The sequence below is a fragment of the Carettochelys insculpta genome, chromosome 6 (genome assembly GCF_033958435.1).
Source record: "Carettochelys insculpta isolate YL-2023 chromosome 6, ASM3395843v1, whole genome shotgun sequence".
Taxonomy (NCBI): domain Eukaryota; kingdom Metazoa; phylum Chordata; order Testudines; family Carettochelyidae; genus Carettochelys; species Carettochelys insculpta.
In genome coordinates, this window is record NC_134142.1 from 15,171,229 (window position 1) to 15,194,749 (window position 23,521).

General features: G+C 46.5%; 1 protein-coding gene across 3 annotated transcripts in view; it reads left to right on the forward strand.

Moving 5' to 3' along the window:
- The window catches only part of SYT16 (synaptotagmin 16), a 133,202-nt gene that overhangs the window by 60,425 nt on the left and 49,256 nt on the right, over positions 1-23,521 (forward strand). The window contains exon 1 of one of the 3 annotated variants that reach the window (XM_074998678.1): positions 18,144-18,705. The exons of the other annotated variants lie outside the window; for them this stretch is intronic. Coding sequence (XP_074854779.1) covers positions 18,144-18,705 — 562 coding nt within the window. Of the gene's footprint in view, positions 1-18,143; positions 18,706-23,521 lie in introns of those variants that run through there. 3 annotated transcript variants of the gene reach the window in all.

A 23,521-nucleotide genomic window follows, 5' to 3' on the forward strand; every position in this document is an offset into this window, starting at 1 on the left:
AAGATATATTGGCATTAGAAAAGGTACAGAAAAGGGCGACTAAGATGATTAGGGGTTTGGAACGGGTCCCATATGGGGAGAGGCTAGAGAGACTGGGACTTTTCAGTCTGGAAAAGAGGCGATTGAGGGGCGATATGATAGAGGTATATAAAATCATGAATGGTGTGGAGAAAGTGAACACAGAAAAATTATTTACCTTTTCCCATAATACAAGAACTAGGGGACACCAAATGAAATTGTTGGGTAGTAGGTTCAAAACTAATAAAAGGAAATTTTTCTTCACACAGCGCACAGTCAACCTGTGGAACTCCTTGCCGGAGGAGGCTGTGAAGGCCAGGACTCTATTAAGGTTTAAAAAAGAGCTCGATAAATTTTTGCAGGTTAGGTCCATAAATGGCTATTAGCCAGGGGTAAAGTATGGTGCCCTAGCCTTCAGTACAAGGGCAGGAGATAGATGGCAGGAGATAAATCACTTGATCATTGTCTTCTGTTCTCCTTCTCTGGGGCACCTGGTATTGGCCACTGTCGGCAGACGGGATACTGGGCTGGATGGACCTTTGGTCTAACCCAGTATGGCCATTCTTATGTTCTTATGAACAGCCAACTGGAAGCTCAGCAAACAGGGCTGCCCAGTGAACTGGAAGCCCTCTCTGTTGACAGAGCCCCCTCCCCCACAAGCATCTATACTATTTTTCTGTCGACATAATCTGTCTACAGAGGTGCTATGCCTCAAACTTTCAAGACATAACTCTGCTGGGAAAAAGGTTGTGTTCTGTTGACAGAGTCTAGACAGAATGCATTTGTAGTGTGGATGCTCCCTAGTTTTGTTGACAGAAGGCCTCTTCTGTCGACAAAACTTTGTAGTGTAGACACAGCTAAGTTGACACAAGTCAATGGGGCTTCTTACATATTTAGTTAAACATACCAGTAAATCTTTTCAGTGGCAAAGCCAATGATACTCACCCAGAAGGAAGACTCGGCTTGCATATCATAGTTTTTCCTTTTCTTTTGGGGCTCTGTGTCATAAACTTAACATAACTTGAGCTTAGCTCTTTTTTATTTTATTTTTTTTTGTGTTAAAAAGAAATTTAACAGTATTATTTTTAAGTCTTTGTTTTTTTCTGGCAAGTAGTAGAAGTGCGGCTTTTTTTAAAATGACACATCTCTCAGCAATGTGTAGGTGTCGAAATTCTTTAGAGCTGTCAAAGACTATCATGCAAACATATATTTACGGTGCCTTTTAAAATGTGAATTATTAATAAACAGGGTGGATTTTTTGCCCCTCCCAAATTTTGAAGGCATAAAATTGCTGCCAAGCTGAAGCACTCTGTGGCAATTTTCATTTCAAAGTAAGTCTTTTATGACTGAGTAATAAACCCTTGAAAACATAGTTTTATAATGGAAACACTAATTCAACTTTAACTGCAGCTGTGCCGTACAAGCAAAATGCCATGCACGTTAATGAAGTGCTTAGTCTGATACCATAGAGGAGTACATTGTAATCATTAATTACAATGGGAGATTACAGTCAGAGCCTATGTTCCCCTTTACATAGTAAAATGGTCATGAAAAGTTGAAGTTAGAGCAATTCAAAACACCAGCTTTTCTATGTTTAGGTTAATTTTGATGTATTTTTAGGTATTGCTGTATTTATATATTTAGGTATTGATGTATTTATAAGTATTTTTTATGATTAAAATATCCTTGCAAAAGAACCACGATTTCTTACAGACATAAACATGAAAAACAAAAACAAAAACCAAACCCTAATGGTTACATGTGGCGATTGCAGAAGTCTTGCATCTGTGCTGATGGGGTTCTCAGGTGGTTTCATTCTAGCTGGAAAACTGTAGTTTATGATGAATTCATTCCATGAGCTAGCTGTGGTTAGCATAACTAAGAAAATCTCCACATATTACTGCTAACAAGTGAGATTTTTTTTATAATGAGGAATTTGATTTTTGCGATGTGTGTCTGTATATTCCAGTTACAATATATACCTTATACATTATGTATTACACTACAGTTATGGTATAGTATATGCAGTATATAAATTACTTGTGATTCTGTTTTTCTGTATTATTAAAGGGTCAGACTCAGTAAAAACTGCTGCATCTCATTGTGAAGAGGTAAACTGTAATGGTAGGAAGTAGATGATGAGTTGATAATGGTGAAATCTAGCCACCCCACTTCAGTGGGCTTTGGAATGATTGAAATACCTCTTCTTTCCGCTATTGAAATTGATTGTGTAACTGGCCAACTGCACAGCTTTTTTGTCAACAGCATCTGTCAAAAAACATGCATTTTGTGTGTAGACTCTCCATTGGTTTTGTCTACAAAACCCTCGAGTATAGACATAGTCTGTAGGTTCTCATGTTAGTCTGTACATATAATTTGTGTTTTCCAGTGCCTGGAATCTCAACAAAGATTATTCTGAATTTGGCGGTAAAGTGGCAAAAGCAGTTGAGCGAAATACGTGTTTTTCTCATTAGAATTCTGTGAGAGACATCTGGCCATTTTAGTCCCAATTTGATTATCATAGAAGGGCCATTGTCTTTCTGAAAAGAACAATGCACTTAAAGAATCTTTCTGGAAAAAGAAACATTAATTGGAAATCCTTCAGGAATCTCCAGTACAATGACTCATAATTACTGAGTGTTGTTTCTGCTACTTGAGTTTTTTGTGTCTAGTGTTCTAATTCTAATTCCACTTCCTGGCCTTAACGATGAGCTGCATTTTGGACCCTGGTGCTCTGCCACTGATTGTCTCTCTTGAAGTGTGTGCTCTCCACCCTTAGAGTGTGTACTGCTTGAACAGGAGTAGGTGCTAACTGATGGGCTGCTACGTCACGACTTAGAATACAGTAAAACACCCAGTTACGTGAGGGTTGTGTTCCCCCATGTAACTCAAATATTCGTGCAAGTCAGGGTGGGGAGCTGGGAACCAGGCTTACGCTTGGGTCCCAGCTTCCCGCTGCTTGTGGGACCTGGGAAACTGAACAGCCCATCAGGGCTAGTCAGTTTCCTGGGTGCTGCTTAGGCTGACAGAGGTGTGGCTGGGGGAAGGCAGAGAGAAGGGGTTCCTAGTCTGCCTGGCTGCCGGCTAGGCAAGGTGACCACTGCAGAGCAGCTTCAATTTGTGCTTAACTTGTGTTAAAGCCACATATTTCAAGAATTTACTGTAGTTAACTTGAGCATTGCCCCTCCAGGAGCTGTTAGCCGTAGCTCAAGGAATTGAAGGTGGGAGGAGAAATATTTTCCCTCTGATCCATACAATGCAAATAGGATGAATCTTTTTCCTCTGCAGAGGATCCTGTGCAAAACTCGCACGCCACTGTAGTGTTAAGTGAGGTCTAATTGGTGGGTGTGCAGTGCTGCAAAGGCCCTTCGCGTGGGGTAACTTTTAGCCTTCAGGCGGAGAAAGTTTACGGTATGTGTTGCTGAGCAGCGCACTTGAAACTGCAAAGTTCATGAGTGAAACCAGCTTGTTTGCAGGAATATGAAACCAGCACAGGGCAAACCCTTTTGTAAATAGCCGTAGCTAGCCATAAGCTGCAGCGCTGTGACTCATAAAAAGTAAACAATCCACTTTGTGCCATATCTTGATTGAGCACTTTTTATGTTGATATGACTTATTCTGGAGTGGAGCAGAATGACCAAACTTACAGCCCACACTGAAGGCCAGAAAAGAAAATTTTTGTCTTTTGATTCAGCTGTGCAGTAGTCCCCCACGTTATGCAAGGGTTGCATTCCTGCACATCCTTGCATAACTTGAGTTTTGCCTAGGTTGGGAGGGTGGGGAAGCCAGGAACCAGGTGACAGCTTGGCTCCCAGCTACCATGGGCTTGTGGGAGCCAGGTGCTGCTTCCCCAGCTGAGGGGAAGCTGGGGAGAAATCACGCCACCCTGTGGCTGTCTGCCCGCCCGCCCCAGCTCCCCCAGCAAGAATGCAGCTTCTCCCTAACTGGTTGAAGCAGGTGGCTGGAGCACTTTCGATTTGCACTTGGCTCACGTTAAGCTTCTCCCCTGCTTCCTCCAGCTGTGGGAGCCAGGGGCTGGAGTGCTTTCCATTGCGAGTTAAGCGCAAATCGAAATTGCGCATACTGGGGGATTATTGTACTCAGTCTCCAGAGGAAGAAAGCATAGATGCCTTTCCTGCAAATAATTACCGGGTTGCCAATGCCAGGCATCCAAAAGCCATAAGTCACACAGCTCCCCCAAATCATTAGAGCACATTAAAATCATTAATAAATCAAGTTGAGGTGTGTCTGTTGTTTTTTTAAACACCCGACAGTGCTCAGTTATGTCTTCAAGCTTTCCTGTTCAGCCACAAGGGATAAAAACTTGCTTTAAAACAAAAAAAGCTGAAATTCCTATATCATTACTTGAGCCCAGGAGCTGGGGCTTTAAAGGAAACACCCAACAGCACAAGACTTGGGATACAATCATGAGAGTTGGCAACACTGCATTTTTGTCTTGCTTTCTTGGTGTCGTCTTTTGCCTGAGTCCTCCCTGGGCCCCGTCGTAGGAGCAGAAGTGGTGACCATCACATACTGACACCAGACCAACCCTCCTGGCAACTCATGAATGAGAAATAGAAAGAGGAAGGTTGCTGGTAATTTAACAGCTGCTTCTGGTAATTTACACCAGCTGCTACTGGTAATAGGCTGCTGGTAATTTACAGACTGTGTAGATTATCTCCCTCTAAAACCACAATCGGTAGTGAAAGAGATTGTGTCTTTCTAGAGCAGTACAGTTAGGACTGCTGTTAGCATTGCGTACATTGCAGAAGCACCTAGAACTGAAATCCCAGGATGCATGGTACTGGGCAACTGCAGAAAAATGCCTGGTCCCAGCCTCAAAATGCTTAGACTCTAATTTGAAGTCATACAGCACAAATGAGTGAAACAAACAGTAAGTGGGAGGAAAGACACAGGGAACAGCAATGAGCCCATGCAGTTGCCTAGAATAGATCTGTGGCTCTGAATATTTTTAAAGGCAGCAGCCGCAATGAGTAGAGCACTGCTCCAAGATTGAAGAGACTTGGGCTATGTCTACTGTCGCCCAGAAGATCTACCCACTCAGGGTCGATCTTCCAGGGTTCTTTTTCGTGTGTCTAGAAGGGAGGCATGAAGTCGACCTCCCAGGGGTCACAGTCAACCGCTGTACTCCTTGTGATATGCAAGGAGTAAGGGAGATCGACAGGAGAAACTCTCCCATCAGCCTTACTCAGTAGGGGCAGTCAAGTAAGCCAAGTGCAGATAGGTTGATTCTGGCTATGCAATTGGCATAACTAGGATTGCATATCTGTGATCGTCTTACTTTGCCTAGGGTAGACATAGCTTTGGAGTCTATCCTGGCTGTGCCAGTGGCCTGCTGGCTGACTTTGGGCAAGTCTTGTCATTTCTCCGTGCCTCAGTTTCCCCATGTATAAAAATATGCTGTGAGATTGCCAGATGCAAAGTACTACCTGAGAACTAGGGAGTATTATCACTATTTATTAATTAAGTGTTTAAGCATATAAATATCCTATTATTTCTGTCTCAGCCTAGTTAGCGCTAGAGGTGCCTGATTTTTGTAGGCATTGTGACAGAAGTAGATATTTCGGGGGGGAGGTGGGGATGGACTTACAGTCAGTTCAGAGACTTCAGGATCTGCCCATGTACGAGGGGCATTGCGACAAGGAGTGGAAGGATGTGTGTCTAAAAGTATCCAGCATGTGACAATGTGTAGGTGCGTTGCTCGACTGCTAACTGTGCCACAGTTCCTGGTGGTCCACAGAACACAGACCACCTAGAGCTCCCCAGATGTATCGTGGAGATGAAAGGGAGAGCAGCCACAGGTACTGAGGTTTATAACTAGTTTTAGTAAATAATCTTTGTCATGGGAAAGTAGAAATGCTTCACTACTTTTCCAGTGTTACTTTTCCGTGCAACTGATGGCTGTAATTGTGACAGGTGTGTTCCATGATCACAGAGCAAAGGGGAAATAGGCCCAGGGTGGGGACCCAGGAGTCCATCTGTCTAATTAGATGAGGTTTGCACTATGAAACAGTGTGAGAGCCCCGGCATGTGCATGCGAACACACGTTCACTGGTGTAGATGCTGAAAGTTGCGTGCTGTGCTAACTTCTTACTGTTCAGAAAGGAATCACCCAGTTGTGTTCATTTGACCAGGGAGCAAAGAATTTTTCAGGGCTTGATTCTGGTCCCATATTGATTTTACGCTCATGTAGCTCTATTAGCTTCAGTGGAGATGCATCTGATTTACACTGACATTGGATTAGAATCTGGCCTTCCACTATATCACTGGCAATAGAATATAGTCCACATTTCTCCCCATGCCCCGTTGACCTGAGAACCCAATTATTGCATTAGCACTTCAGAGGCCCGTTCATGGACCAGGGTCCCATCGTGCTAGGCCTTGGTGTCATGTATTCGCAGGGTCTGGCTTATGCCCTGGCCCTTAACCTCGCTCCTGGGAATAACACTTCAGTGTGGTGGATCCTCCATCCCATGGGGCTGGTGCAGGGGTTCCACGACTGGATCAGGGCTTTTGGGCACCAGCTCTCTCTGGCAACGTCCCACAGCAAAGACAGACCCAAGGCTGCCCTGTGTCAGCTGACTCAGACAGGTTGGGCTGCAAGGCTGTTTCATTGCAGTGGGCTCTAGGAACCTGCAGGCAGAGGTGGCAAAAGTACCCAAAAAAGTTACTTGAGTAAAAGTGCTGCTGCTTTCACTTCTGGATACTACTACTACCACTACTATTTAGCCCTTGTACTCTGTGTAGAGCATAGATCCATCTACAAGTCTCCTCCACTTCACTACATCTTGGGACAAAACTTCTAGCTGGCTCCAGGAGTACCCCAGTTATTGTCCTTCAGTCTCTGTAGACCTTCTTCACGTTGTCTGAGGTCTTCCTCTTTTGCGTTTTCCTTGAAGGTTCCATGTGAGAGCTTGATGAATTATGCTGGATGATGGTTTTCTGAGGGCATGGCCTAGCCCTCCCCGCAGTCTTCTCTTGATTTCAGTGTTAATTGGATCTTGTCCTGCTCTGTTCCAAAGCTGCTCGTTTGTGATGAAGTCTTGCCATTGATGTGAAGAATCCTTGAGTACAGTAAAGATGTGGGGGGTGTGTGTGTATACTTTTACTCAAGTAGTTTTCCAGAGGAACACTAGTAACTTGTACTTAAGTACCACCACACCTCAACCCTCCCGCTTGCAAAAACTGCTGTATTTTTACTCAAGTAACATTTTGGGCACTTTTTCCACCTCTGCCTGCAAGGTGAGAAAGTCAAGTCTACACAGCAAAGAAACAGCTCTGCAGCCCAAGCCCAACAAGCCTAGTCAGTTAGCACAGGCCAGCTGTGAGTTTTCCCTGCTGTGTTGCCATAATCTCTGTGGTTCCCAGCAACAAGTCCAGCCAAGCCAGACTAGATACCTCCCACATCTTGTGGGCACTAAATATCTGCACTGACATCACAACACAGGCCTTTGCAGAAGAAGGGAACAATTATTAGTTACCTGGAATACAGAATCTGAATGTGTAGCATGAAAGAGATGGAAGCCAGGACCTGCCAGGCCCACAGTCCTGAGCGCCAGTCCTGCTCTGTCTCTCTCAGGCCTGTGGCAGTGTCTCAGGGAGCAGTTATCACCACAGGTTTCTGTGACTGTCCTCCTGCTGCTGCGCAGCTGTGCTGTGTTCATATGTTCAGTGGCCTCTGCAAGAACAGCTTCGATTCCAGCCCAGGGAGTCTTAGTGGCTATGTCTCCAATACTTAACCTGATCTCTCACGTCCCAGGGAGAAAAATCAGGTCTTCCTGTCCAGAGGGCAGCAGTGCAAAAATGCTTGGTACGGTCATGCAGATACTTCATAAATTATTACGCAGAACTTTCATGGTTATCAAAGATGTACAGACAGAACAAAAAGGCAGTCCCTGCCCTGGAGATCTTACAATCCAGGTAAAATAGTAGATGTGCTTTATATATGGACGAAGTAGTTGGCATCGTACAGAGCAACTCACAGAACGGAGTAAATTCTTTTAGGTTCAAATGGTCCCCTTTGGATTTTATGACACTATTGCTGATGTTATTATGCAGTGTTTGAGTTTAGGAATGGCAGAAACATCTTTCTTCCTGTTTTCTTCCTCTTTCGCTACCTTGTAGACAACCACGGATTTGTGAAACAGCTGTTAACTGTTTTGAGCAATTAATGTCAGACTTTCACAATAGATTTGTTATCATGGGGAGGAGGAGGGAAAAGTGATAGCTGAAGAGGACAGTAATTTATAGTTGTCATTCTTTTCTAAAACGAACGCACATGACAAAGGATCAGAAAGAAAGGAGGTTAAATATCCTGACCAATAATGTATTTGGTTAGCTGTAAATCAGTTTTTAAAACAAATCTTGGCACAACTCCAAATATAGCTAGAAGAAGAGAGGAAAAAGGAATTTCTGGATTCATTGGCTGGGCTCTAGTGCCTCGGATCCTTGTTTTGTGTTGCACCCATGACAGTGATACTATGTTTTGGGAGAAGTGCTCTAAAGTTTAGGCATTTATGCTGCTTCTCTGTCTTTGAAGGTCTGGATGATGACTGGCCCTTCAGATGCTACAGTGGTCAACATTTCATACATGTATGTAAAATTTACACAGGGACCCCAGCCCTTCCTCATCTTTATGTGTTGAGGAAGGCTACAGCTGCAGAAGACAGGAATGGTGTTCACTGTGACTGATGGCAAATCTTAGCTTGGAAAACGGGTGGGAAGAAGGGAAAGCAGGATCCAGGAAAATAACAGTGGAAGTATTTCCTTTTTATTAGATAGAGTTTAGCTGGTTCCATTGCCTGCCAGGTATCCTAGTTTACACCTGCCTCTGCAAGCAGGGCTGAGCAAGCTTTTTCCATTGGGTCCCACTTTTCATCCCTGCCATTTAGTAGCCCCTTCCCTGCAATGTAGCTAGTGCAATCCGAACAGATGGACATTTTGATTATTTTCATAAAAAACGCCCCCCCCCCATTTCAGCTCACGTAAGAAAATAAGTCTGTAGAATGTAAAAACTTCATTAGCTGGTATGCGAAATGCTAACACCCTTACATAAAAAAGAGTAACATAGTTCAACATTTTTAATGGGAGGGATGAGCCTGATATCCAGCTGCTGAAATTTCACACCCTCCCCCAAGGGGGCCTGCTCCCGCACTTTGCCTGTCTTAAGTGACAAAGGCTTTAACTGGTGTCTGGGCTGAAAATATGCGAGTGGGAGTTGGTGTACACTTAATGTTTTGGTTAGACCAGGGAGCATGGGGTTGGGGTCTACATCCAATAAACCATCCAGGAACACCCCCCAGGGTCCCCGGTTCGCTGGTGAGATGTGGGACCAGGGAGTGCTCATCCACGTGTGTGTGAGAGCTGGTGACTCCAAACTCATGCAAGGAATTCAAGTGACTGAGAAGAGTTCATGAAGGTGAATGGAGAATGGTTTGAGTACTGGCCTTGTAAACCCAGTGTTGTGAGTTCAGTCTTTCAGGAGTCCATTTAGAGGTCTGGGGCAAAGAGATGGGAAAAAAAAAAAAAAACTGTCAGAGAGGGTCCTTGGTCCTGCCGAGAAGGCAGGGGACTGGACTTGATGACCTCTTGAAGTCCTTCCTATTCTCTGAGATATATATGTATAGAGCAGGCTGAGTGGAATTATCCCTGTCCAGCAGTGTCTGTCTGACACCTGAACCTGGCAGAAAACTAGGAAGTGTTTGGAATTTGAGGCAGTAGCTACACTGTGCATGTGTGCATTGAGTCTGAAGGGAGCATGAACGTATGAAATGGGATGTGTCCTTCAGCTGTTGTGAGCATTCAGAAGCAATGAGACAGACCTGACTGCTGAGGGGTCTGGAAGAACATTGTGGTATGGGTCTCTGGGATGTATGCGGGGGGGAGTGTCAAGTTTAACACCACCCAAAGGGGATGTTTCCAGCAAACTCTGAGCCTCTTCCAATAAAGCCTGTCTGTTGGAGAGCTTGCTGCAAGGCTTAAGAATCAGTGTGAGACTTTCCCTTCTCTTCCTCTCTTGGTCCTGCTCTGCTGTGCCAGGATCAGCCCAAAGGAGTGGATGAAAGGAGCAGACAGAAGCCAAGAAGCATGTTTCAGGGTGGTTCGTGTCCTAGTGGAGGGATTTAGGGGAAAATCCTTTCAACAGGAGAAGAGGAAAACTTATATTTTTTCCTCCTCCTGGATCTCCTCGGAATGGAATGATGGTGCAGCCGACGGTCACTGTAATGATTGGTGTGTGGCAGGGTCAGACCTAGAGATCAGAGCAAATGCTGAGAGCCTAGAGCCATGCACGCCAGGGAGCAGAGTCAGAAGGAAGGAGGGTCGGACTGTAGTGGAGCAGGACAAGAGCAATTCTGGCAAAAAGGCAGTTACAGGAACAGTCGCAGCTGTGGGCATAAGAATCAAAGAGCCAGTGACATGCTGCTGAGCTTAAAACAGGCCTCACCTGCTGGCTCCCTTCCACCCATCAGGTGGGCAGGTTAACCAGGTGGTCCTGTGTAAGCTCATTATTATTCTTTGAAAACAAAAAGCAGTCAAGTAGCACTTTAAAGACTAGCAAAATAGTTTATTAGGTGAGCTTTCGTGGGACAGACCCACTTCTTCAGACCATAGTCAGACCAGAACAGACTCAATATTTAAGGCACAGAGAACCAAAAACAGTAAGCAAGGAGGACAAATCAGAAAAAGATAATCAAGGTGAGCAAATCAGAGAGTGGAGGCGTGGGGGGGGGAAGGTCAAGAATTAGATTGAGCCAAGTATGCTCATACAAGTATACTCATTCGTGGGTCTGTCTCATGAAAGCTCACCTCATAAACTCTTTTGCTAGTCTTTAAAGTGCTACTTGACTGCTTGTTGTTTTGATAGTGTATAGACTAGCACGGCTTCCTCTCTGTTACTATTCTTCTTTGAGTGCTTGTTCAGATCTATTCAGAGACTGAGTGCGCACGCCACGGGCGTGACTGTCGGAAAGTTTTGCCCTAGCTGCTAGGCATTGGATTCGCTGTGGAGCCTCCTGGAGTGGCACAGGTAGGACCCTATCCATTACCTTGCCAACCTGACCACCTCTCAGTTCCTTCTTGCTGCCCCTGCAGGCTGTTGGAACGGTGGCTGAGTACTTGTTGCCACACCATATCTCCCCAGCTTTTACTCATGTAAATAGTTCTTTAGCATGGCCAGTGTTTTCTTCCTGGTTTCTATTCTAAGCCTCACATCTCCCTGTGGGAGCAACAACTGCATTCTCTTGATGTAAGGGGCGCTTGCCTTCCGCATCAGATCAGGCTCTTCCACAAGACCTCGTAGCTCTTTGTGGCCATTGTTGATTGAATGAAGGGGCTTCCAGTTTCGTCACCGTGCATCTCCTCCTGGATCCCATCCTGTACACGGATGTGCTACAATCTCACTAAAGGTACCCTGCTGCCTGTTATGGTGCTTCACGTGAGCACAGGTATCCTCAACTGCCTTTCTGGCTCACGTGCCTCTCCAGGAAATCCATCGTGCTCCCACATGATCCTCTGTACACACTTTTATACACACACATCTCATAGAGCTGGAAGGGACCTCAGGAGGTCATTGAGTCCAGTCCTCTGCCCTCTTGGCAGGGCCAAGCGCCATCTTTTTTTTTTTCCCCTCCTCCTTTTCTTCCATTTGCCCCAGCTCCCTAACTGGTCCCCTCAAGGACTGAGCTAACAACCGTGGGATTAGCAGGTCAATGCTCAAATCACTGAGTTATCTCACTATGCTCTTGTTTATCAGTCTAGATGGGATGCAGTCTTCAGGGCTGCTGTCCTTGAGTCAGCCACACGTTGACTCTGACCCATCGCCCCCTGGGATTGGCTTTGGAATCACCTAACTCGAAAAGACATAAGCAAGCACTTGAAGAATTAAAGATGGTTACTTACCGTTGTAATTGTTATTCTTCAAGATGTGTGGCTTATGTCTATTTGAAACCCACCCTCCTTTCCCAACTGTTGGACTAGCTGACACGAAGGAATGGAGGTGGGTCGGGTCAGCTGGGTCATTTATGGAGCTCTGCACTGGCACTCTTCCAGGGGGATCCACAGCCAAGCCACCAGGTAGTAGCTAGGGAACAACTTTCCAACAGTGGTACACGTGGTGTGTGCATACCTAACTGGAATAGATATGAGCAACACCTCTTGAAGAACAACAGTTACGACTGAGAGGAACCATTTCATCTGCCTGGAGACTGGGCTGGCTAGTCCTCAGGCTCAGCTGAAGGAGCTCACTCCTTGTGATTATCATCACTGATTGTAGCGTTTGCATGGTAATGGTTGTGGTGCTTTCTCTTACATGTTAATACTGCCCCTTCTAGCCATCTGATGTTCTATGAGAAAAGAAACTATTTATACAGGCAGTTTAGTGTGAAATTTATCATGAGAGAGAGGAAAGGTTGAGGATGTCTGAAGTGAACCTGATAAGCTGTTTCTTTTTTGAGGTACGCACATTAAAAATAAATCTTTCTCACTCTCGTCAACATTTCCCTTATTGTTCTCATAAATTTTTCCTCCTCTGTGAAAAAGTGAGTTGAGATTGTTAAAGTTATTTAAAATGGAAATCCTTGGTCTGGGAACGGCTTTGCTGTAACACACACTGTAAACATCAGTTAAAGTATGAGCTGTTGTTAATTAGGGTTTGGGCTTCAGGGAAATAGCCAGCCTCTAACTGAGGTAAACTCTCTTGCCTTCTCTAGCCGGTTTCTAGGAACTGTCACCTTCTAGTGCCATTTCACAACTTGCTACAAGCCAAACAGTTTAGATGAGCTTTATGGATGTTGAAGCTTTCCTAGATTCCGAATAGGTAGCCTCAACTTCGGGGCAGCCTAAGTGTGATTACCAAAGTTCTCTTTGCTCTTTAATCTGGACTTTCATGCCAAAAAAATCTCTTTAGCATTCTGGTTATGAACACAGCCTCCGGAATGTGAACTGAATATAATACAATGCTGAATATAATACAGTGCCCGAGGCTGTAGACCTGCAGTGTCCAGTACATTGGCCAATCTCCATATATGATGAACAGGACACCGCGGTGCGCTGAATCTGGGCTCTGGAGTTGCATGCGGCTCTTGGAGCCTTTAAATGCAGCTCCTCAGAGCCACACACATGAGTGCCTTCCACCTGCTCTGCTCACATGCCCCAGTGCTTGGCAGCAGCCGTGGCAGCTCCTGCCTTGGGTCCTGCCATGTGGCTCAGGCCCCACCATGGCTTCTGCCTTGGGCCCCCATGTGTGTGTGTCTGTGCCTGGCTGTGGGGAAACGGCGAGGGCATTTATTTGGAGTCGGGTTGTGGCAAATAGAGAAGGAGGACAACCACAAGTATGGTGATCCTTGAAATACTATTGGACGCCACGGCTGCAGACAGTTTGAACCACTAGCTCCATTAATCTCAGCAGCGTGCTCACTCCAAAGCCTAGCAATGGTGTTTCAATGCGTTCCTGCGTATCCAGGATTACGAGGTATCTTGTGGACTCAGTGTTCCCTCTAATTTTTCCATCCATGTACAGAATAAATTTTCTTATGTGCACCAAGGCCTGTGCACCACCCGTAGAAACACATGCTGCTGGCTGTGGGGGCTCTGTTAATCAGCGGGGCAGCATTTGAACCTTTCCTGGCCTCCCAAGAACTCAGCTTACAGGGAGCACTGGCTGCCACCTGTCCTTAGCTTGAGAGAGCCTTGTCTCTGCCGGCCAGCTGATAACCTCCCCTCTCAGCCTCGCTGACCCCAGTCTACACAGTAACTCAGCAGGCAAGTGATAGGCATGTACTGACGTGTGAACCCCCCAAGCATGATTGTTGAACGCCCAGCCCCGATCCACTGCACTTTCCCAGATTCACTGCTTCCAAAGGAATAGTACGCACCAGCTTTACGGTAAACCCTCGACTTAACGGACCAATGGGGGGGAGGGGTGTCCGTTAATGCCGGAAGTCCGTTATAGGCAGATGGTTCTACTGTATGATGATGCACTGACCTTCCCAGCCCATCACTCGCTCCCATCCTCTGCTCCCCCCTTCCCTTGCCCCATTCTTCCCCTCACGCCTCTAACTCCCTCTCCCAGTTACCAGAGGAGGAGCTGCATGCCAGCCTGGCTCCTTCCACCTCCTGTGGGTCTCAGCGCTGCAGCTCTTCCAGCCCCCGGCCCCAAGTCGTCCACGTGAAGGTAGAGCGCGGCCGCTTCCAGCCTGCCAGGGGGCAGCAGCCTCCGACACCATGGCTGCTGCTCAGCGCCATTGCAGGCAGGGGCAGCCGGGCAACGACATGCTCCGCTCACATGGGGCTGGGAGAGGGGAGCTCCTCTGGCCCCGGTGGCCCCAGCTGTGGCAGTGGCCCCTTCTGTCCCAGTGGCAGCTCTGGTGAGTCTCTGGCATTTATTTAGGCGGGAGGAGGGAGGCTGGCAGACAGTGTCTGTTACTTCTGAAGTGCATTATATCAGGGTCCATTAAATTGAGGGTTTACTGTTCTAGTTTTACTTCAGGATCATTATTCAAGGCAGCTGGAGGTGAAGCTGGAGCACCTCTCCAGGACGCAAGCCTGGGCAGATGTGGTGGCCTTGAGTTGTCCATGCACTCAGGTGTTCACGGTGAAAACCAGAGGAGAGGAAGAAACAGTACATTTTTGTGGGTGTTACCGAGCTGCGAGGGGTTGTGGGTGCTTTGGAGGATAGGGCTCTAACTCAAAATGATCTGGACAAACTGGAGAAATGGTCTGAGGTGAAGAGGATGGAATTCAGTTAGGAGAAATGCAAAGCACTCCACTTTGGAAGGAACAGTCAGTTTCATACCTACAAAATGGGAAATGACTGCCTCGGAAACTGAATGCAGGAGATCCTGGTAACTCTATGGACCACTGTGTCCTCTGCCAGTGGGCACCCATAGGCCCTTGGGTCACAGACATGAGCGAGGAGAAACATGCAGAAAGGTTTTGTTGTCTTTATGTTTAAACTAACAGTTCCATTTTAGAAGTGACATTTATCTCCTGTGCTTAGCGATCACGGCTGGACGTAGCAAACCCCAATCACCTCCTACCTAAAAAGCCCTGAAAGGCCTAACAGTCTCTTCCCAGCTGTCAGTGCTGCCAGCGTCTCCTCACAACATCTAGTGCAGTGACTCCTCACTAGAAAAAACATCATTTGGAGACAGTATAAAATGAATTGAATTCAGAGTCAAAACAAATAGATCATACGAGGAAGAGTGGCTGGATGGGAGCCGGGGGAGGGTGGGGGACGATGAAGGGAGTGGGTGTGATTGATTGTATGGATAATATGACCTTGCTTTAATGGACCACTGAAATCGAAGCCAAGGTCCCAGTTGACTCCAACTGGCGTTGGATCAGTGTCGGCGCACGTATGGGAAAGCTTTGTGATAGCCATTAGCTTTTAAAAATGCATTGCCAAAGATTTAGTCACCCAGGCTTTTACCACTGGCATAATGAGTATAATTTTAAGTACATTCTAATGACGACAAACGGTTTGGAGGTTTATTTAAAAGAAACCAAAGCCAGTTGCAAGAACATCATTTGACAGAGAGGAGTAGCCATGCTAGTCTGTATCTGTAGAAACAACAAGGAGTCCTGTGGCACCCTGGAGGCTAACAGATTTGTTAGGGCACAAGTTTTCATGTGTAAAACCCACTTCATCAGGTGGGAGGTGGGTTTTATCCAGGAAAGCGTATGCCCTAATAAATTCATTAGTCTCTAAGGTACTGCAGGACTTGTTATCGTTTGGCAAAAGAATCTACCTCTAGGGGCCCTGTTGCAGCAGCGCTTGCAAGCCAAAGTGGGACTGGAAGAAAGTTCTAGACATAAACTTGTTGTCATACACATCTAAACGGTATGGGTGGGGCCCCATGATGGCTGGGGGAGAGGGTTCCGTTGGGGGCTGGGCTGGGGAGGAGGTAGGGCTGGCATGTGAGGGGGACTGGGCTGGGCCCCACACTGGTGGGGGAGAGGCTCTATTGGGGGGCCTGGGCTGGGTCCATGCTTGCTGGGGAAGGGGCTGGAGTTGGCATGGTGTGTGTTGGGGGGGAAGGAGCAGGTGGCTCTGTTGGGGGGACTGGGCTGAGCCCCACGCTGGGTAAGGGAGCGGTTGGCATGGTGTGGGGCAGGGCTCCGTTGAGGGGCTGGGCCAGGCCCCATGTGGGGGTAACCGGGCAGAACTTTGCCTGGACGGACAGATGGTTGGACACAGCAAAAATAATATATATGGTGGAAGGTTCTTATGGAAAAGATCAGTTGGGTCCTACACGTCTGAGTCAGTGGAGGACTGCTACCTAAAAAAAGGCTGGACAAATATCTCTCTACTTTCAGATAATCCAAGCTCTGAGATTCCTGTGAGTTTTTAGGATACTATTTTGCAGCCTTTTATTGAGAGGTTTTCTTGTATTTCCCCTTTCTTAATGTAGTGCCATGGGGTGTGCTATATAATTCTTCTCTCCTTTGGGTTAACCCCCTAGCAATCAATGGCATTAGTGAGGCCCAGATTTCACCTCTGGTGTTGTAAATTTTTTTTCCCTTGTAGTTGTCATTGACCCAAGCAGTACAGGTGATTTAATCTTTTTTCCTAAATCCATTTGCCTTCTCATAATTTTTGTTGTTCTCCAAACTCCCCTTGAATTTGCAGATATCTTTCTGGTACTGCGTGGAAATTTTTTCAAAGGCACAGAAAGAGCAGAGGTGTTAGAGGCACGGAAGAGAGGCCTGTAGCCTTTCTGCAGCCTTCTGACGGTTAAAAAATGGACACGTGCCTGTTTCGGGTAGCAGTTAGTTTCACAAATTGAGAATCATCAACCTCTCGCCACACACCACTTCCAGGAACAGTCTTAAATTGTGATTCTGCAACATATGTAAGCACATGACGAACTTGAAGCCTCTAATTAATCCTACTTAATTCAATGGGACTGCAGACAATACTAAAAGCTAGATGACCTTAACTGCCTTGCGGAATGAGGGCCTCCATGTAGAAAATGTTCATATTTCATTTAAACATTAAAAAACCATTGCAGTTACGCCGTTTCCTCTTCCTCTGCCAGCCGCTGCTCCTTTTGGACCTTCTCACAGAAATCAATACAGCCTATGTGCTTGTGTTCCCCTGGGAAGTGACATATGTGTAGTCCAATGATTCCCAGCCTTTTCAGTTGTTTGGACCCGCCCCCCCCCATCACCCTCCAAAGGTTCACAGACCCCACTCAAAGGCAGTGCTACCTGCTGTCTACCCTTTGTTAAATGAGAGAGGAAACCACAACATAGATTTTCAGACAGCAATTAATAACGTTGTTGGAAGATTTTTAATTTAAAAATAATAATCAATTGTTATTTTGAAATTTATTTTAAATTATATTCTTTGATTATTTTTATTTATCTTTTATATTTTTTCCATGGACCCCCTGCAGTACCCCTAGGGACCCGCAGGGGTCTGCAGGAACCCAGATTGGGAACCAGTGGTGTAGTCGATGGCTACAGTACAGTATTGGGGGCGGGAAGTTCGGCTTCTATCAACAACTGATTGACTGTGTGACCTTTGGAAGAGTCAATTAAAAAAAACAAACAAAACAAAAGTCTCACTTTCTGTGGCTTGGCTTCCCCATCTGTTAGGTGGATGTGATGTGTCACTTACCTCCAGGGGGGTTAAGAGAAACTAGGCTTGCAAATATTTTGAGAACATTGACTGAAATGTGCTGCATAAACACAGGGTATTTTTATATAGAATATTTCTGTGCTTATCGTGTACTGTATGCCCACCAGGAGAAGTTCTGGCATTCAAATGGTTTGTATTTAAGTTCTGGTCATAGGGGCTCTGCTGCAGTTGTCATAAGATTATCTGGAGGTCTCTGCTTTCTGCTACAGAATGTTTGCCAACTCACTGTGTAATCTTGGACTTCTGGTGGTGGCTTAGTAGTGGTATCATTAGGTTGGTGGAAGGGTTCTTGCCTTTCCTTCTCTCCTTGCTGGATAGTTTTGATAGATAACACACAGGTTTTGATGGACAAGTGATTTATGGTAATCTTTTATAATGCTTATTCTATAGCTCACAGAATTGTCAGTGTGGCATGCTGGCAAAACTGAACAACTGATCATCAGATACTGGTCATGGTATAAACATGGCTTCTCAGAATGCTCAGAGTTTCCTCCAACCCTTCTCCTCTTGGATGTCCCGGATGTACGAAGCTGTCCAGCAAGCAGGAGACACCTTGTCGGCTTCCTTGGTCAACTTGAGCAGAGTGGACCACAAGGCAGAGGAAGACCAAAACCAGGACTCTGAAGACAGTGATGATATTTATAAGGACTGCTCTGGAGATTCCGAAGATGAAGAAAGCTTTAGCCAGAACGCAAAAGGTGCAGAGCCTGCGCATCCTGAAGACCATCACTTTCCACCGACAAGTGATCTAGATTTCCAGGCACCTACCCGTGGGTCTGACAGGGGTCTGCGATGTCAGAAGGGAGAGACAAGTGGCACCAGCTCCGCAGTGCACCATCCAGATGACACCAGCTCTCTGTCATCCCAGGGATTTTACCAAGAATGTGATGACCACCAGCTGCTAGATATGCTTCCTGCCATACCTGAGGAGGAAGACTACCTCAACCAGCAGATAAGGGATCTTCAGCGTGACCTGGATGTGGCTGGCTCACTAGAAACCATTAATGGAAAGGCACATGTGTCAGGTAAGCTAGCAGTAACCATCTGGCAGCATTATTCAGGAGGGCCCATTTCTCTCCTTTGACTCATTCAGCTACTAATTGGCTCATTTTGTTTTACATCATCTCCTATAGTTTTTTTCACTCCAAAATCCCCAAACCAACCATGCTAATGACCCTGATTCTCCTCTGTCTTTCAGAATTAATTGCATTACAGTGAGTGGAGTTCAACTGGTGTAAAAAGACGGTAGGTTAGAGGGAAATCAGGCCCAGTTCCTGTATTAAGAAATGCAGTTCAGTTCTCACATTTATCCAGTTGAGGCTCAAGAGCTTGACGTGTCAGTGTGCTGTGGATTTCCGTGAAAATGCTTCAGCTAGCAGAGCCCTTCAAAGGGAGCTCTTTGCCTAAAGCCTTCTCTTTGAAAAGCATCTGCTTATACATCATTGCTTAAAAAAATAAATAAATAAACAGACCTTGCCAGGAATCTGGAGATGTTTCTGTGTGGTTTGCTGGGAAATGCTATACTGAAAGCTAGATGTGTTTCAAGAGTTACAGATGAAGTACTCCTCAATCACTTTTTTGCCTCATGATTTTTCAAATAAGATCCAAGAGGACGCTAGACAGAAGATTATAGGAAATGGATCAGAATTTGATTTAAAAAAAAAAAGTAAATCAAATGAGTAGTTTCAGGCATTTGCATCTCAGCTCCCCAAAAGATTTGTGCCAGGTACTCCCTGAATACTGGCTTCAGGAATGAGCTTGATATGTCTGTGGAGGGAATGGTATGATGACTGCTTTGAATGGCATGTAGCTAGTATCTCCAGTGGATGGCAGTTGGACACTAGATGGGGAGAGCTCTTAGTTACTACAGAGAGTTCTTTCCCAGTTCCCTGGCTGGTGGTCTTGTCCACATACACTGTGATATGTCACTGGTATCCAGATTTGGAGTCATGAAGAAATAGTCTCTCAGGTCAGATTCGCCAAGGCCCTGGGGTTGTTTGTTTTGTTTTCTTTGTTTTGTTTTGCTTTTCCTTGGTACAATGGGGTACTTGCAGGTTTAGGCTAGTGAATGGTGAATTCTCTACAACTCAACATTTTTACATTATGATTTCAGGACTTAACTCAACCAGAGGTTAGGGGGCTGTTACAGGAATGGGTGGGTGAGGTTCAGTGACCTGAGATGTGCAGGAGGTTCAGACTCCATCAGCGGTTCCCAACCTTTTTGAGCTGGGGACCCATTTTGACAATTCAGGAAGGCCTTGTGACCCAAGGCGATTCAAAACCGGAGGGGGTGGATGAGGTTCTCCCCTGGGAAAAGCACACCCCTCTGCCCCCCCATCTTAAACCCCTCTCAGCCCCAAAATGCCCCCCCGTCCCCCAGCTTAAACCCCTCTCAGCTAGGGTTGCCAGATTTTTGGAAAACTTATGCAGGACAGGCAGCCCCACCTGTGGGATCCCCAGCCAGGGCTTACTGTCTCTCGTAAGATTTCCCAAAAACCCGAGCAGAGACCCTGGCAGCCCTGCAGCTGGGAGCCAGCTGGGGCGCTGAGCCCTGACCAGCAGCACCAGCTGCAGAATCCCCAGCTGGGGCGCCGGGGTGGGGGGAACCCCTGCAGACCCGTGACTTGAAGTCAGCTGGGGCATGGAGCCTTGGCCAGCAGCACCAGCCACAGGATCCCTGGCTGGGGTGCAGGGGACCCTAGAAGCACAGTGAGAGCCGGCTGGGGTGCAGAGCCCTGACCAGCTCTCAGCCCCCTCTGCCTCCCTGTCCACAGGCTTAAACCTGTCTTAGCCACCCAAATGCCCCACTTACCTCACAGGGGACTTCCAAGCTGCTGCTGCTGACCCTCGCTGCTCTTTTGTTGGGCCACCTCCTTCTCTGCCCAGATTCCCCCAGCCCTCCTGCTCCCTTACCCCACCTGCAGCAGCGCAGTTCTCCGCCCTGCAGACTTAAAAGGGACTCAGTTTAATTGGTTTCAGGGCAGGATCCCTCCTGCCAACTGTTAAACCAGTTCAGCTGAGCTCCATTTCAGCACCGGAGGGCAGGGACTGGGAGCCAAGGAGGAGTCAAGTGGCTGCAAATGGCTCCTTAAGAGCCCAGCCGGGGACCCTTAGAAAATCTGATTGCAACCCATATTTGGGTCCTGACCCATAGGTTGGGAACCCCTGCACTAGATGCTTATGATGGGGCCTTCTGGCCTTTTGAGTTTGAGAGACTATAAGGTAAATGTGTAGTTTCAAGGGTCTGAGTGCCAGATACCCAACGGGTGCATGTCAGTTCCCCTCCCCGACAACGTAACAGAGCGAGCGGGAGAGAGATGCTGTGATCTTAAAACCCTGGCTGATGAGCAACTTTAAGCCCAGCACCCCTCAGCGTGGGTGCATGGTGGCGGTGGTCTGGATATTCTGTGCTTCTGCCAAATGTTGCATGTGACCTCATGGTGTGTTTGCTCATGTGGAATTTCCTCTATCAGTCTGTCTTCCATGTGGAATCAGGGAGAGGCTTATCCCCCTGCTCCAGCCTGGCTGGAGCATCCCTGCCACTGGTGTTGCCGTGAGTGGGGGGCACCCCAGTGCAGCCTGACTGGCCCCCGTCCACGGTGGCATCAGGGGCACATTGCAGAGCAGGGGTGCTCCAGCTGGTCCCAGCCACCCCTCCCTCTTCCCAGGCTGTTGCAGACGGGGGTACTCCAGCAAAATGGAGCATCCCTGCCCACAGTGGCTCTGCGGGGCTAAAGCAACCCCCTGCTCACAGCGGGCAGGGCGCTGCTTCAGCCTGTACCAGTTAACTTTTAGCATCCTCTTCCAAATTGGCTTTGTCTGCTTCCCAAGAGTATTAAGGGCTTCTGTGGACAGGGGGCGTTATTCTGGAATAGTTAGTGGATTAGTTACCACAGACCACATTGGTCAGAATTTTCTAGATCTGAAGAAGTGGGTCTGCCCCATGAAAGCTCATCACCTAACAGATTATTTTGTTAGTCTTTGAAGTGCTCCAGGACTGCCTTCTTATTGGTTTTTTTTTCCTGTTTGGTTTTTTGTTTTACTACAGAGGTAGCTCATCATGAAGAGTTAATCTGGCAGCAGCCACTGCAGGCTCCAGGGCAAGGGTAGGAGGGGGGCCGAGCTGTGTGCAGGGCCCACGGCAGTCCACGCTTAATGCTGCTCAGACTGTGACACTGCCTACCACCCACAAAGCCACATGGAGTGGTGAACCAGCCCTGCCGTGACACTTCGAAAGGGCCTGGAGCCCCAGCCACTGCTGCTGCTACTTTGGCCTCTTTGAAATGCCAGGGCCTGGGGCAGCTCCCCCTTTGGCCCCCTTCCTCCCACCATTGGGGCCTGTTTGGCAGAACTCCATAACAAGTTGTAAGACTCCCAAGTGCTTGGCTTTCTTGGAAAATGCCATTTGGACGCTTCTGAAAATTTGAACCTGCTGTTGCAGAGGCTCTCTCCTGAAAATGGCTAAACACCTTGGACCCCAACAGCTGTTGTCATTTGGGTCCGTGGGTTCTCAGCACATTTGGTCTGGTGCTCGAAACTGCATAGGATTTGGCCCTTTATTTTGGTACTTGATGGGGAGATCAGATATGAATGTTGTAAATCTTGGCAGTGGCTCTTCAAGAGCAGTGTAAATCTAACCTTTTCTTTCTCTCCCCTGCACCACCACCTCTAAGTTCCATAGAGTCTTGATGGCAGTGCAGTTTCTTGGATGGATCAAGGGCATGATATAAGAGAAAGCCCTGGCTTCATTTGTCTCAAAGCGATCTATATTGTATACGTTGCAGCAGCTGACTGTGAAGTGTGAAAGCGCCGGACAATGACTGAAAATGTCTCGCTTGTGAGAAGATGTTTTTTAATTTCCCCTGCCTCAGATATGATCGTACATCTTCTCTTACCCTGAGTGTGGCAAGTCCCTTCCTAAACATACCTGCCCCTGCTTCATCTTTTCCATTGTTCTTTGGAGCTGTTGACTGATGGTAAATGTGTGAAATGATCTGATGCTAGCTGAGATGTGAGGAGATGGGATACCCTGCCAACTTCAAATTTCGATCTGGATTGAAATGTTCAAAGAACGTGGAAGAGGTATCCTTGTTTCTGTTTCTTCTGTTCCTAACTCTAAATGACAACATAAAGTGAACATATGGGCGGGCTGGCTGGCTGGCATTCAGTAAGGGAGAATCACTCAGTCACTAGCCTAAAAATTAAGCTTTTAAAAAATTTTCCTCTTGCATTTGGCATTTTTTCCCTGGGTCCTGTAAAATGCATGTTTCCTGTTTACCCTTGGATTCTTTTCAGAACATTGTATCTCGATTTTATTTTACTTAATGTACCCTATTCCCTCTACAACAGAAGATTTTTAAGCTAAATTGACACAAAGCAAGAGCAATGGTTGAATGCTTTTTGTTGCCATGGAAATATTTCTGGGCACTTACTGAAGACCTGGTTGCCAATAGTAATGTAACAGAGAAAATAGATATACTTCATTTAGCAGCCACAGATGATTAGTAGGCACAGAGACCCATTACACGGGGTCATCCCAATATAGACTTTACTGGTTTTTAAAAATACAGCAGCAAAAGAAAAATCTTTTGGTGAAAGATTGCGAGATGAGGTGAAGATGATATAACTGCAGTTAAAAAATTGGGCTGAAAACACAGATTCTATCAAATAAGTTTTTTAACAGATGGTTTTCAACCATACTTTTTTTTTTTTTGTATTAACTTTCAAGAAACATGCTCCCCAATTTCTAGGTTAGCCCTTCTGCTGGCCTCAGTGCTTTCCAAATGTAGATAATTGAAAGGCATCTCTAGGTGAAGAGGGTCTATGTGTTTGCTCATTGAA